Source organism: Salvelinus alpinus, chromosome 18, assembly GCF_045679555.1.
Source record: "Salvelinus alpinus chromosome 18, SLU_Salpinus.1, whole genome shotgun sequence".
In the NCBI taxonomy this organism is placed as follows: Eukaryota; Metazoa; Chordata; class Actinopteri; order Salmoniformes; family Salmonidae; genus Salvelinus; species Salvelinus alpinus.
Window position 1 is genome coordinate 47,949,676 of NC_092103.1, and position 15,483 is coordinate 47,965,158.

Genomic DNA, 15,483 nt, shown 5'->3' on the forward strand with positions numbered 1-15,483 from the left:
ATATATTTTGGCGGTGATTACGTTATAGCGCTCTTTGGCTGGAATCGATGCTCTGGTAACGTTTTCACATGTGGTATGCTAACTTATCGATTTATTGTGTTTTCGCTGTAAAACGCTTAGAAAATCTGAAATATTGTCTGGAATCACAAGATCTGGGTCTTTCCATTGCTATGCTTTGTCTATTCTTATGAAATGTTTTATTAAGAGTAAATTGGTCATACACGTTGCTCTCTATAGTAATTCTAGTCGTGTTGTGATGGTCGGTGCAATTGTAAACTGTGATTTCTACCTGAAATATGCACTTTTTTCTAACAACACCTATCCTATACCATAAATATGTTATCAGACTGTCATCTGATGAGTTTTTTTCTTGGTTTGTGGCTATCAATATCTTAGTTTAGCCGAATTGGTGATAGCACCTGAAGTAGTAAGAAACTGATGGAGTTAGAAAAGGGGTGTATTTTGCTAACGTGTTTAGCTAATAGATTTACATATTTTGTCTTCCCTGTAAAACATTTTAAAAATCTGAAATGGTGGCTTTATTCACAAGATCTGTATCTTTCATCTGGTGTCTTGGACTTGTGATTTAATGATATTTAGATGCTACTATTTACTTGTGAAGCTATGCTAGCTATGCTAATCAGTGTGGGGGGGGTGGGGGGTGCTCCCGGATCCGGGTTTCTGAGGCAGTAGAAGTTAACCTACTTTTGAACCCCACCTTCAGAAGCTTCGGGCATCTTCCCAATTAAGTAGCCTAGTTGTGTTCTTGGTTCCTTGAACAGAACTAGAGCCCATCACTAGCAGCCCACCTCTTCCAATGCATTGTGGGAAAATGTTTATCTAATTCCACTCAGATGAAGATCTGAGATGAGTATGACATCCTGGCATTTCAACTATCCTCTGATTGGTGTCCCGCCATTCGTAGCACATCCCCCCCCCCCCCATGTCTAATTTGATCAGCTGTCGTCAACGCAGAAATGAGTAGGACATCCTGGCATTTCAACTATACTCTGATTGGTGTCCCGCCATTCGTAGCACCATGTCTTATTTGATCAGCTGTTGTCAACGCAGAAATGAGAAGGACATCCCCCCCCTCCATGTCTAATTTGATCAGCTGTTGTCAACGCAGAAATGAGTAGGACATCCCCCCCATGTCTAATTTGATCAGCTGTTGTCAACGCAGAAATGAGTAGGACATCCTGGCATTTAAAAATAGTTTACTTGATTTAAGAAACGTTACATACTATTTATGGCCTATGTATAGAATGTATATTACAATGTTAAACTTTTATTTTATTTTTCCGCATACTCAAACGGCCTACTCTTTAGGACACACATATGGTGCACTACTTTAGACCAGGGCCCATAGGGGTAGTGTACTAGTTAGTTCTCCCGGGTGGCGCAGTGGTCTAGGGCACTGCATCGCAGTGCTAGCTGCGCCACCAGAGTCTCTGGGTTTGCGCCCAGGCTGGGCTGGGTTCGCGCCCAGGCTCTGTCGCAGCCGGCCGCAACCGGGAGGTCCGTGGGGCGACGCACAATTGGCATAGCGTCGTCCGGGTTAGGGAGGGTTTGGGGTAGTGCACTACTTTAGACCAGGGCCCATAGGGGTAGTGCACTACTTTAGACCAGGGCCCATAGGGGTAGTGCACTACTTTAAACCAGGGCCCATAGGGGTAGTGCACTACTTTAGACCAGGGCCCATAGGGGTAGTGCACTACTTTAGACCAGGGCCCATAGGGGTAGTGCACTACTTTAGACCAGGGCCCATAGGGGTAGTGCACTACTTTAAACCAGGGCCCATAGGGGTAGTGCACTACTTTAGACCAGGGCCCATAGGGGTAGTGCACTACTTTAGACCAGGGCCCATAGGGGTAGTGCACTACTTTAGACTAGGGCCCATAGGGGTAGTGTACTACTTTAGACCAGGGCCCATAGGGGTAGTGCACTACTTTAGACTAGGGCCCATAGGGGTAGTGTACCACTTTAAACCAGGGCCCATAGGGGTAGTGCACTACTTTAGACCAGGGCCTATAGGGGTAGTGCACTACTTTAGACCAGGGCCCATAGGGGTAGTGCACTACTTTAGACCAGGGCCCATAGGGGTAGTGCACTACTTTAAACCAGGGCCCATAGGGGTAGTGCACTACTTTAGACCAGGGCCCATAGGGGTAGTGCACTACTTTAGACCAGGGCCCATAGGGGTAGTGCACTACTTTAGACTAGGGCCCATAGGGGTAGTGTACTACTTTAGACCAGGGCCCATAGGGGTAGTGCACTACTTTAGACTAGGGCCCATAGGGGTAGTGTACCACTTTAAACCAGGGCCCATAGGGGTAGTGCACTACTTTAGACCAGGGCCTATAGGGGTAGTGCACTACTTTAGACCAGGGCCCATAGGGGTAGTGTACCACTTTAGACCAGGGCCCATAGGGGTAGTGCACTACTTTAGACTAGGGCCCATAGGGGTAGTGTACTACTTTAGACCAGGGCCCATAGGGGTAGTGCACTACTTTAGACCAGGGCCCATAGGGGTAGTGCACTACTTTTGACCACGGCCCATAGGGGTTCTAATCGGAAGTAGTGCACCTCAAAACATTTTTTTTTAGGGTACCATTTGGAATGCGGGGAGTGAAATGACTGCAGGCCTCTGACATTCAGCACCCGCTATTATCTTTAAAAAGAGCAAAAGGTGCCTCCGCACCTCTCAAACCCCCCCCACCACCTTTCTCTACTAAGACAATTTACCACTCCAAGGGTTCAATTAGAAACACAATTTCCAATTGAGATTTTCTAGTGAGAGAAGGCACGTCTGTTTTCACGTTTTAATTTGAGAGGGGCGAGAGAAAGAGAAGAAAAAAAAGAGATTTGAATTTTCCTTTTTTTCCCGGGTGGTAATTCTTTATTAAAACAGCCAGCTAATTGGCCTTTATTCCCTGTTCCCTGAAGATAACTAGGCCTTAGTACCCTTCACCTGCTAGAAGTGATGTCAGAGGGAGTACGGATAAACACTTCTAGTCTATCTGTCCCCATAAGAAAGCAGTGCAATTATAACACTTCTGGTATTTCTGTCCCCATAGGAATGCAGTGCAATTATGGAGATGTTAATGGTTACAAATGGCAGAATCATTCATGTGACAGTGTGTGTGGGTCTGTGTTTGTGTGGGTCTGTGTTTGTGTGGGTCTGTGTTTGTATGTGGCTTCTTACCTTGATCGTTGGCCATCTTGTCTGGATGTTCCACTGAAAGAGAGAGGGATAGAGAATGAGAGAGAGAGAGGGGGAAAGAAAGATGGGGGAGAGAAAAAGAGGGAGGATAGAGAAAGAGGGGGGGAGAGAGGGAGAGAGAGAGATAACAAATAATTTAGTGGTGAAGATTGCCATGGGGTGGAGAGAGAGAGAGAGAGAGAGAGAGAGAGAGAGAGAGAGAGAGAGAGAGAGAGAGAGAGAGAGAGAGAGAGAGAGAGAGAGAGAGAGAGAGAGAAAATGACAGAGCCCGAGAGATGGGGTGTGTGATGCTCACTGCTCATATTTCTGTATTGGAGATCTAATAATTAAAATGTGGTCAAGTTTGTGGGGAAGAGAGGTGGAAAAACATTTTCTATCCATCAATAATGATACGCCACCTGGTATAGACAACCTAGATGGAAAACTATTGAGAATGGTAGCAGACTATCATCCACCCCGATTTGCCATGTCTTTAACCGAAGCCTAAAGGAACGTTTGTCCACAGGCGTGGAAGGAAGCTAAACTAATTCCACTACCTAAATATAGTAAAGCACCATTTCCTGTCTCTAACAGCCACCCAATTAGTTTGCTGCCTGTTCTTCGTAAACTGACGGAGATAATTGTATTTGAAACAAATACAGTGCAACTGACTTTCAGCATGCATATCCGGACGGGCACTCAACTTGTACCGCTCTGACACAGACGACTGATGATTGGCTAAAGGAAATTAATAACAAGATGATAGTTGGAGCTGTATTGTTAAATTTCAGTGCAGCCTTTGATATTATTGATCAGAAATTGTGTTATTGTAAAAAAAAAATTGATATGGCTTTACATCACCTGCCATCACATGGTTGGAGAGTTATTTATCCGGTAGAAATCAGATTATTCTTTAATGGAAGCTTCTCTAACATCAGATATGTACAGTGCGGTGTCCCTCAAGGCAGCTCCCTTGGGCCGTTGCTCTTCTCTATTTTGATACGCCACTTGTCTTACGAGAAGCTAACATCACTTTGCATGCTGATGATTGTACACTCTACACATCAGCACCTACAGCCAGTGAGCTCACTGAAACTCTTAGTTTACAGTCATTGTCAGAATGAGTGATTAACAGTAAACTGGTCTTAAATACATCTAAAAACCAAAGGTTTTAGGTTCAAAACATTCTCTTAGACTTTAACCTCACCTGGAGTTGTACATAAAGGGTCATTGAACAAGTTGGAGAAGCTGAACTCCTAGCAGCAACATTGGATGGTCAGTTATCATGGTCGAGTCATATTGACAAAGTTGTTGTGAAGATAGGGAGAGGTATGTCTGTTGTAAAAAAATAAATAATAATATCTGCGATTTTAACACAAAGATCCACTGTTGTTCAGGATGTTTAACCTTTATTTACCTAGGCAAGTCAGTTAAGAACACATTCTTATTTACAATGACGGCCTACCGGGGAACAGTGGGTTAACTGCCTTGTTCAGTTGCAGAACGACAGATGTTTTACCTTGTCGGCTCGGGGATTCGATCCAACAACCTGCCGCCCAGAACTAACATCTACAACATGCATCAATGTCTTTTACGGTCGAGGGTTGAGGAGAAAATGGACTACTTTTTCTTCCAGTCTTTCTATGAAACATTTGTGTGTCTATTTGCATACGCTTCCAACAGACATACAGCACCAGATGGGTTTCTTCACTGTAGCCAAACCCCCCCCCCCCAAAAAACAGATTTAATGCGTCACTTAGTTATGTATAGAGCCGTGTCATGGTGGAATGCTCTGCCACCAGAGGTTACTCAGGCAACAAAAAGCAGATTTAATGCGTCACTTAGTTATGTATAGAGCCGTGTCATGGTGGAATGCTCTGCCACCAGAGGTTACTCAGTTATGTATAGAGCCGTGTCATGGTGGAATGCTCTGCCACCAGAGGTTACTCAGGCAACAAAAAGCAGATTTAATGCGTCACTTAGTTATGTATAGAGCCGTGTCATGGTGGAATGCTCTGCCACCAGAGGTTACTCAGTTATGTATAGAGCCGTGTCATGGTGGAATGCTCTGCCACCAGAGGTTACTCAGGCAACAAAAAGCAGATTTACTTTCAAAAAACAGATACATAACATCTTGTCTCACAGTGCCTCTCTTCTATCTAAAAATGTAATGTAACTGTACTGCATATAACAATATGTATATATGAATAGTGTGTAATAAATAGTATTTTTTTGTTGTCTCTTGTCTCTTATTTTATTCGATTTGATCGACACTCTAAAAATCTATTTTTCCGTTCATGTGCTCCCTCAATAGGATCCAAACGGCTCAAAGCACTGAAACACCCGCAGAAGTGAACTGAGGAGAATGACATGTATAAACGCAGACTAGCAATTAAATACATTTTTTTCTGACAGCTCAACTACAGTAAGACATAATAACGATGATTCATGCTGAAAACTTGTAACAGAGGTTCTCTATCATTTACTGTAAATGTTCATTGCCATGTAAGCAGACAGACAGTATGATAATAGATCAGATATCTGAGCTTGATTAGCAGTATTTAACTAGAGACCGTATTCTAAAAGCGTTATAAAAATAGGAGCGCTGATCTAGGAACAGATCCCCTTGTCTATTCATAATCATATATGTATAAAGGCAAAACTGATCCTAGGTCAGCACTCTGATATGCTTTATGAACACTGGCCCATGATATGCTGTTAAACAGAGGATCCACTTGGGACGTCCCCGTTCACTGTTCACTGTGTGCAACAGATGCTAAACAGCACAATAAATAATTTTCTCCTGCATGACTAGATTAGCGGGGGAGACGCTACTTTGCGTTAGCTCGTTTCCCTTAACCTACAGTGATGAAGTAGCATTAGCACAGCGTTAGCACGTTTCCCTTAACCTACAGTGATGAAGTAGCAATAGCACAGCGTTAGCTCGTTTCCCTTAACCTACAGTGATGAAGTAGCGTTAGTACATTTCCATTGTCCGACAGTGACGAAGTAGCATTAGCACAGCGTTAGCTCGTTTCCATTGACCTACAGTGATGAAGTAGCATTAGCACAGCGTTAGCTCGTTTCCACTGACCTACAGTGATGAAGTAGCATTAGCACAGCGTTAGCACGTTTCCATTGACCTACAGTGATGAAGTAGCATTAGCACAGCGTTAGCTCGTTTCCATTGTCCTACAGTGATGAAGTAGCATTAGCACAGTGTTAGCTCGTTTCCATTGACCTACAGTGATGAAGTAGCATTAGCACAGCATTAGCACGTTTCCATTGACCTACAGTGATGAAGACAAACAGTGTGCTAACGCGACTGGATCTAACTTCAGAAATGATTCACACTCCTTGACATTTTCCACATTTTGTTGTGTTACAGCCTGAATTTAAAATGGATTAAATGTAGATTTTATTGTCATTAGCCTACACAGAATACCCCATAACATCAAAGTGGAATTAAAAGCTGAAATGTCTTGAGTCAATAATGATTTAACCCCTTTTGTTATGTCAAGCCTAAATAAGTTCAGGAGTAAAACTTTGCTTAACAAGTCACACAATAAGTTGCATCACGCTGTCTGCAATAATAGTGTTTAACAATATATTTTTTTATGACTACCTCATCTCTTTACCCCACACATACAATTATCTGTAAGGTCCCTCAGTCGAGCATGGAATTTCAAACACAGATTCAACCACAAAGACCAGGGAGGTTTTCCAATGCCTCGCAAAGAAGGGCACCTATTGGTAGATAAAAAAAATACAAAAGCAGACATTGAATATCCCTTTGAGCTTGGTGAAGTTATCAATTACACTTTGGATGGTGTATCAATACACCCAGTTATTACAATGGTAGGGGTGTCCTTCCTAACTCAGTTGCTGGAGAGGAATGGAACCGCTCAGGGATTTCACCATGAGGCCAATGGTGACTTGAAAACAGTTACATAGTTTAATGGCTGTGATAGGAGAAAACTGAGGATGGATCAACAACATTGTAGTTACTCCACAATACTAACCTAAATGACAGAGTGAAAAGAAGGAAGCCTGTACAGAATACAAATATTACAAAACATGCATCCTGTTTGCAATAAGACACTAAAGTAATACTGCAACAAATGTTGTAAAGCAAATAAATTTTTGTCCTCAATACAAAGTGTTATGTTTGGGGCAAATCCATTACAACACATTACTGAGAATCACTCTCTATATTTTCAAGCATAGTGGTGGCTGCATCATGTTATGGGTATGCTTGTTGTCGTTAAGGACTGGGTCGTTTTTCAGGATAAGAAAGAAACTGAATGGAGCTAAGTACAGGCAAAATCCTAGAGGAAAACCTGGTTCAGTCTGCTTTCCACCAGACACTGGGAGACAAATTCACCTTTCAGCAGGAAAATAACCTAAAACACAAGTTCAAATCTACACTGGAGTTGCTTACCAAGAAGACAGTGATTGTCCCTGAGTGGCTGAGTTACAGTTTTGACTGAAATCCACTTGAAAATCTATGGTAAGACCTGAATATGGTTGTCTAGAAATGATCAACAACCAGATTATAATGGGCAAATGTTGCGCAATCCAGGAGTGAAAATCTCTTAGAGACTTACCCTGAAAGACTCACAGCTGTAATCGCTGACAATGATGCTTCTACAAAGTATCAACTCAGGGCTGATGAATACTTATATAAAATTAGATATTTTCTGTATTTAATTTTCAAAAACATTTGCAAACATTTCTAAAATCAAGTTTTCACTTTGTCATTATCGGGTATTGTGTAGACGGGTGAAAACACGTTTTATTAAATCCATTTTGAAATCAGGTTGTAACACAACAAAATGTGGAATTGGTTCATTACTATTCATACTATGAATAGGTTCTGAAGGCACTGTAAACTACACCGCAAGCCTACACACCAAAGTACCAATGGTGGCCAATATTATTCATTGTTTATTTTCATGCAAAACATGCTGGGTGGAAGGAAATCATGTCAGAGGCTAGCTGGGAATAACAGGTGTGGATGGGACCATAAATACATCCTGGTTGGAGGCCAGAATCAAGAGGAAATAAACAGAGAGACTCTTCCAACTGGGAATCAGGGCTGGATGTGAGGATGACAGGGGAGAAGGTAGTTAACGGGACTGGATGTGAGGATGAGAGGGGAGAAGGTAGTTAACGGGACTGGATGTGAGGATGAGAGGGGAGAAGGTAGTTAAAGGGACTGGATGTGAGGATGAGAGGGGAGAAGGTAGTTAACAGGACTGGATGTGAGGATGAGAGGGGAGAAGGTAGTTAACAGGACTGGATGTGAGGATGAGAGGGGAGAAGGTAGTTAAAGGGACTGGATGTGAGGATGAGAGGGGAGAAGGTAGTTAAAGGGACTGGATGTGAGGATGAGAGGGGAGAAGGTAGTTAAAGGGACTGGATGTGAGGATGAGAGGGGAGAAGGTAGTTAACAGGACTGGATGTGAGGATGAGAGGGGAGAAGGTAGTTAAAGGGACTGGATGTGAGGATGAGAGGGGAGAAGGTAGTTAAAGGGACTGGATGTGAGGATGACAGGGGAGAAGGTAGTTAACGGGACTGGATGTGAGGATGAGAGGGGAGAAGGTAGTTAAAGGGACTGGATGTGAGGATGAGAGGGGAGAAGGTAGTTAACAGGACTGGATGTGAGGATGAGAGGGGAGAAGGTAGTTAACAGGACTGGATGTGAGGATGAGAGGGGAGAAGGTAGTTAACGGGACTGGATGTGAGGATGAGAGGGGAGAAGGTAGTTAAAGGGACTGGATGTGAGGATGAGAGGGGAGAAGGTAGTTAAAGGGACTGGATGTGAGGATGAGAGGGGAGAAGGTAGTTAACAGGACTGGATGTGAGGATGAGAGGGGAGAAGGTAGTTAACTGATAGGCTGAAAGTAACTGTGAGAAAGACTGCTCATCCCGTACCTTTGTTAGTCCTGAAGTGGATGGGGTCTGACAGAGGAGAAGGTAGTTAACAGGACTGGATGTGAGCTAGCTAGTCATCCCGTACCTTTGTTAGTCCTGAAGTGGATGGGGTCTGACAGAGGAGAAGGTAGTTAACAGGACTGGATGTGAGCTAGCTAGTCATCCCGTACCTTTGTTAGTCCTGAAGTGGATGGGGTCTGACAGGGGACCCACTCCCTTGGCGTTCTTAGCCTGGATCCTGAAGTAGTAGATGGTGTCCAGGTTCAGGTCCATCACCTGGTGGGTCAGACGGTCTCCACTGATACTCTCCATTACCCAGTCATCTATAGGCATGTTCTTGTCCAGGGTGTAGTACAGGATATAGCCTGGTAGAGAAACAACACACAGAGGAAGACCGATGAACCCTAACCATAACCCAGTCATCTATAGGCATGTTCTTATCTAGAGTGTAATACAGGAAATATAGCCTGGTGGTGTTAGAAAGAAAACAACACAGAGAGAGTCTAAGTAACAACCCTTGACAATTACTATAGGAGTTGGCAAGACAGCACAGACAGATCTGTGACCAGGCTAGAGTTTTGACCAGTGTAGAACAAGATGTAGCCCGACAGGTCACAAAGACAACACAACACACCCGCTGAGGAATCAAACTGTTTTGGTTTCCTTATCTTTTTAATCGTATGCCATAAGTCATGTTTCAGGGAACATTACGTCATTCTATTGCACACGAGCTGAGTCATGTAGTCTACAGACCTCTGACGTCATAACAGAATCAACACGTACCTGAGTCATGTAGTCTACAGACCTCTGACATCATAACATAATCAACACGTACCTGAGTCATGTAGTCTACAGACCTCTACATCATAACATAATCAACACGTACCTGAGTCATGTAGTCTACAGACCTCTACATCATAACAGAATCAACACGTACCTGAGTCATGTAGTCTATAGACCTCTGACATCATAACAGAATCAACACGTACCTGAGTCATGTAGTCTATAGACCTTCACAATTAGCATTATTTTCATTGTTTACAAGTAATCACTAGAGACATTATAAACCAAGGGAGATAACCTGATACCCTAAAGGTCATTCAGTACGACGAGGAGAGATAACATGATACCCTAAAGGTCATTCAGTACGATGAGCAGAGATAACCTGGTACCCTAAACGTCATTCAGTACGATGAGCAGAGATAACCTGGTACCCTAAAGGTCATTCAGTACGATGAGCAGAGATAACCTGATACCCTAAAGGTCATTCAGTACGATGAGCAGAGATAACCTGATACCCTAAAGGTCATTCAGTATGATGAGCAGAGATAACCTGATACCCTAAAGGTCCAGTATGATGAGCAGAGATAACCTGATACCCTAAAGGTCATTCAGTATGATGAGCAGAGATAACCTGATACCCTAAAGGTCATTCAGTACGACAAGCAGAGATAACCTGGTACCCTAAAGGTCATTCAGTACGATGAGCAGAGATAACCTGATACCCTAAAGGTCATTCAGTACGATGAGCAGAGATAACCTGATACCCTAAAGGTCATTCAGTACCACAAGCAGAGATAACCTGATACCCTAAAGGTCATTCAGTACGACAAGCAGAGATAACCTGATACCCTAAAGGTCATTCAGTACGATGAGCAGAGATAACCTGATACCCTAAAGGTCATTCAGTACGATGAGCAGAGATAACCTGATACCCTCCAGGTCATTCAGTACGATGAGCAGAGATAACCTGATACCCTCCAGGTCATTCAGTACGATGAGCAGAGATAACCTGATACCCTCCAGGTCATTCAGTACGATGAGCAGAGATAACCTGATACCCTCCAGGTCATTCAGTACGATGAGCAGAGATAACCTGATACCCTCCAGGTCATTCAGTACGATGAGCAGAGATAACCTGATACCCTAAAGGTCATTCAGTACGATGAGCAGAGATAACCTGATACCCTAAAGGTCATTCAGTACCACAAGCAGAGATAACCTGATACCCTAAAGGTCATTCAGTACGACAAGCAGAGATAACCTGGTACCCTAAAGGTCATTCAGTACGATGAGCAGAGATAACCTGATACCCTAAAGGTCATTCAGTACGATGAGCAGAGATAACCTGATACCCTAAAGGTCATTCAGTACGACAAGCAGAGATAACCTGATACCCTAAAGGTCATTCAGTACGATGAGCAGAGATAACCTGATACCCTCCAGGTCATTCAGTACGATGAGCAGAGATAACCTGATACCCTAAAGGTCATTCACTATGATGAGCAGAGATAACCTGATACCCTAAAGGTCATTCAGTACGACAAGCAGAGATAACCTGATACCCTAAAGGTCATTCAGTACGACAAGCAGAGATAACCTGATACCCTAAAGGTCATTCAGTACGATGAGCAGAGATAACCTGATACCCTCCAGGTCATTCAGTACGATGAGCAGAGATAACCTGATACCCTCCAGGTCATTCAGTACGATGAGCAGAGATAACCTGATACCCTAAAGGTCATTCAGTACGATGAGCAGAGATAACCTGATACCCTAAAGGTCATTCAGTACCACAAGCAGAGATAACCTGATACCCTAAAGGTCATTCAGTACGACAAGCAGAGATAACCTGGTACCCTAAAGGTCATTCAGTACGATGAGCAGAGATAACCTGATACCCTAAAGGTCATTCAGTACGATGAGCAGAGATAACCTGATACCCTAAAGGTCATTCAGTACGACAAGCAGAGATAACCTGATACCCTAAAGGTCATTCAGTACGATGAGCAGAGATAACCTGATACCCTCCAGGTCATTCAGTACGATGAGCAGAGATAACCTGATACCCTAAAGGTCATTCACTATGATGAGCAGAGATAACCTGATACCCTAAAGGTCATTCAGTACGACAAGCAGAGATAACCTGATACCCTAAAGGTCATTCAGTACGACAAGCAGAGATAACCTGATACCCTAAAGGTCATTCAGTACGATGAGCAGAGATAACCTGATACCCTCCAGGTCATTCAGTACGATGAGCAGAGATAACCTGATACCCTCCAGGTCATTCAGTACGATGAGCAGAGATAACCTGATACCCTCCAGGTCATTCAGTACGATGAGCAGAGATAACCTGATACCCTAAAGGTCATTCAGTACGATGAGCAGAGATAACCTGATACCCTCCAGGTCATTCAGTACGATGAGCAGAGATAACCTGATACCCTCCAGGTCATTCAGTACGATGAGCAGAGATAACCTGATACCCTCCAGGTCATTCAGTACGATGAGCAGAGATAACCTGATACCCTCCAGGTCATTCAGTACGATGAGCAGAGATAACCTGATACCCTCCAGGTCATTCAGTACGATGAGCAGAGATAACCTGATACCCTCCAGGTCATTCAGTACGATGAGCAGAGATAACCTGATACCCTCCAGGTCATTCAGTACGATGAGCAGAGATAACCTGATACCCTCCAGGTCATTCAGTACGATGAGCAGAGATAACCTGATACCCTAAAGGTCATTCAGTACGATGAGCAGAGATAACCTGGTACCCTCCAGGTCATTCAGTACGATGAGCAGAGATAACCTGATACCCTAAAGGTCATTCAGTACGATGAGCAGAGATAACCTGGTACCCTCCAGGTCATTCAGTACGATGAGCAGAGATAACCTGATACCCTCCAGGTCATTCAGTACGATGAGCAGAGATAACCTGATACCCTCCAGGTCATTCAGTACGATGAGCAGAGATAACCTGATACCCTCCAGGTCATTCAGTACGACAAGCAGAGATAACCTGATACCCTAAAGGTCATTCAGTACGATGAGCAGAGATAACCTGATACCCTCCAGGTCATTCAGTACGACAAGCAGAGATAACCTGATACCCTAAAGGTCATTCAGTACGACAAGCAGAGATAACCTGATACCCTCCAGGTCATTCAGTACGATGAGCAGAGATAACCTGATACCCTAAAGGTCATTCAGTACGATGAGCAGAGATAACCTGATACCCTCCAGGTCATTCAGTACGATGAGCAGAGATAACCTGATACCCTCCAGGTCATTCAGTACGATGAGCAGAGATAACCTGATACCCTCCAGGTCATTCAGTACGATGAGCAGAGATAACCTGATACCCTCCAGGTCATTCAGTACGACAAGCAGAGATAACCTGATACCCTCCAGGTCATTCAGTACGATGAGCAGAGATAACCTGATACCCTCCAGGTCATTCAGCCTTAAAACAGTGTGCTGCACCACTCTGTCCACTCTTTAAAGATTGCAGTAGAAGCCTGGTATTTGACTGACTGTGTCCCAAAGGACAGATTGACTGACTGTGTTCCCACATAGTTAGTGTGGGGAGCAGGAAACAAGGAAACAGTATCCATCAACCACACACACACAGCTCTGTCCACAGGGAGCACTCTACTGGCCGTAGTCTGACTTCAGTAGTCATCAGGATCATTACTGGAGACTGATTTACAACATTGAGGAGAGGAGAGGAGTGGAGGAGGGGAGGAGAGGAGAAGGAGAGGATGGGGGAGGGGGGAATAGGGGGGGTAGGGTGGAGGAAGAAGAGGAAGGGAGGAGAGGAATGGAAGGGGAGGAGGGGAAGAGAGGAAGGGAGGAGGAGGGGAGGGGAGGTGAGGAAGGGAAGGGAGGGGAGGAGGTGAGGAAGGGAAGGGAGGGGGAGGAGGGGAGGATAGGAAGGGAGGAGAGGGAGGGAGGGGAAGGAGGGGAGGAGGGGTGGAGAAGGATAAGAAGGGAAGGGGAGGAGGACTATGGGTCTTCTATGGGAGAAGGGAAAGGTAGTGCTTGGGTCCAGGGTGGAGACAGTAACAGTACTATAGACTAGATAAAGGGTCCAGGATGGAGACAGTACTATAGACTAGATAAAGGGTCCATGGTGGAGACAGTAACAGTACTTCTGTTCTTACCCGTGATCCGTCCGTTGGTCTCCATGGGGGGTTGCCAGCTAATCAGAATAGCTCTGGGTCTCCCCTCACGACTGATGACCGTCAGGTCCTTGGGGGCAGAGCTGGGAGCTGTCAGCCAATCAGGGTAGGAGAGAAAGAGGAAGTAAGGGTCAGAAGTCAAGTTTATACCACCAACAACATCGGTCCTAATTCTGTCATCACGTCATCACACACTGATGCTCATTTGAGGCATAATTAATTCTGAGGTTGAATTAATCCTGAGGTTGAATTAATCCTGAGGTTTAATTTGATCCTCCAAGTACAGTAACCTGCCATAGCAGAGGCTGCATGGTCCTTAATAAAGGTAGACCCGGTGAAACGGCGTTGCTACGAGCAGCACCACAGATATTGAGATTGAGAGAGATGCAAGACTTCACTCTCACACAGTCACACACAGTACCTGCGCATGTGCACGGGTTCGCGTCACCCTGCTCACAGCCTGGTAGCCAGGGCATGAAAACAGAGGACAAGTTGAGCATCGCGCTTCACCGCTCTTAGTTGTTGCAGAAATGTAGCCATGCTGTTTACCTTCTGTATCTATGTCATATCGCTGAGTCTACCTTTAATTGGCCAGACAAAACGGGCCAATTGCATCTATCGATGGCAACCAGCTGATCTCTCGTTAAACCATCAATATGTGCTAGATCTCTCGTTACAAACATTATTGGTCACCTGATTATCTCTCCCTACAAGATGATGTCGGTGTTATCTCAGTCCTCCTTGTTACCACCATCAATATGTGCTATATTCACCTACACAGCTGATCTCTCGTTAAACCATCAATATGTGCTATATTCACCTACACAGCTGATCTCTCGTTAAACCATCAATATGTGCTATATTCACCTACACAGCTGATCTCTCGTTACAAACATTATTGGTCACCTGATTATCTCTCCCTACAAGATGATGTCGGTGTTATCTTAGTCCTCCTTGTTACCACCATCAATATGTGCTATATTCACCTACACAGCTGATCTCTCGTTACAAACATTATTGGTCACCTGATTATCTCTCCCTACAAGATGATGTCGGTGTTATCTTAGTCCTCCTTGTTACCACCATCAATATGTGCTATATTCACCTACACAGCTGATCTCTCGTTAAACCATCAATATGTGCTATATTCACCTACACAGCTGATCTCTCGTTACAAACATTATTGGTCACCTGATTATCTCTCCCTACAAGATGATGTCGGTGTTATCTTAGTCCTCCTTGTTACCAAAGGCTGTTCTGATATGTTCAGCAGCTGGTTATCATAGGAATCTTGCTAGTTGAGCAGATTTAGTGCAGTTTAGCTATTTGACAATCATTCAACTGAAATAATTTATTTCCTAATTTACCACGGC

At 44.1% G+C, this 15,483-nt stretch overlaps 1 protein-coding gene across 1 annotated transcript in view; it reads right to left on the reverse strand.

Moving 5' to 3' along the window:
• Positions 1-15,483, reverse strand: part of LOC139544425 (netrin receptor DCC-like) — a 653,665-nt gene that overhangs the window by 103,361 nt on the left and 534,821 nt on the right. The window contains exons 19-21 of the mRNA XM_071351497.1: positions 14,093-14,200; positions 9,311-9,505; positions 3,206-3,238 (exon numbers count right to left, since the gene is read on the reverse strand). Of these exons, the coding sequence (XP_071207598.1) occupies positions 3,206-3,238; positions 9,311-9,505; positions 14,093-14,200 (336 nt within the window). The remainder of the gene's footprint in view (positions 1-3,205; positions 3,239-9,310; positions 9,506-14,092; positions 14,201-15,483) is intronic.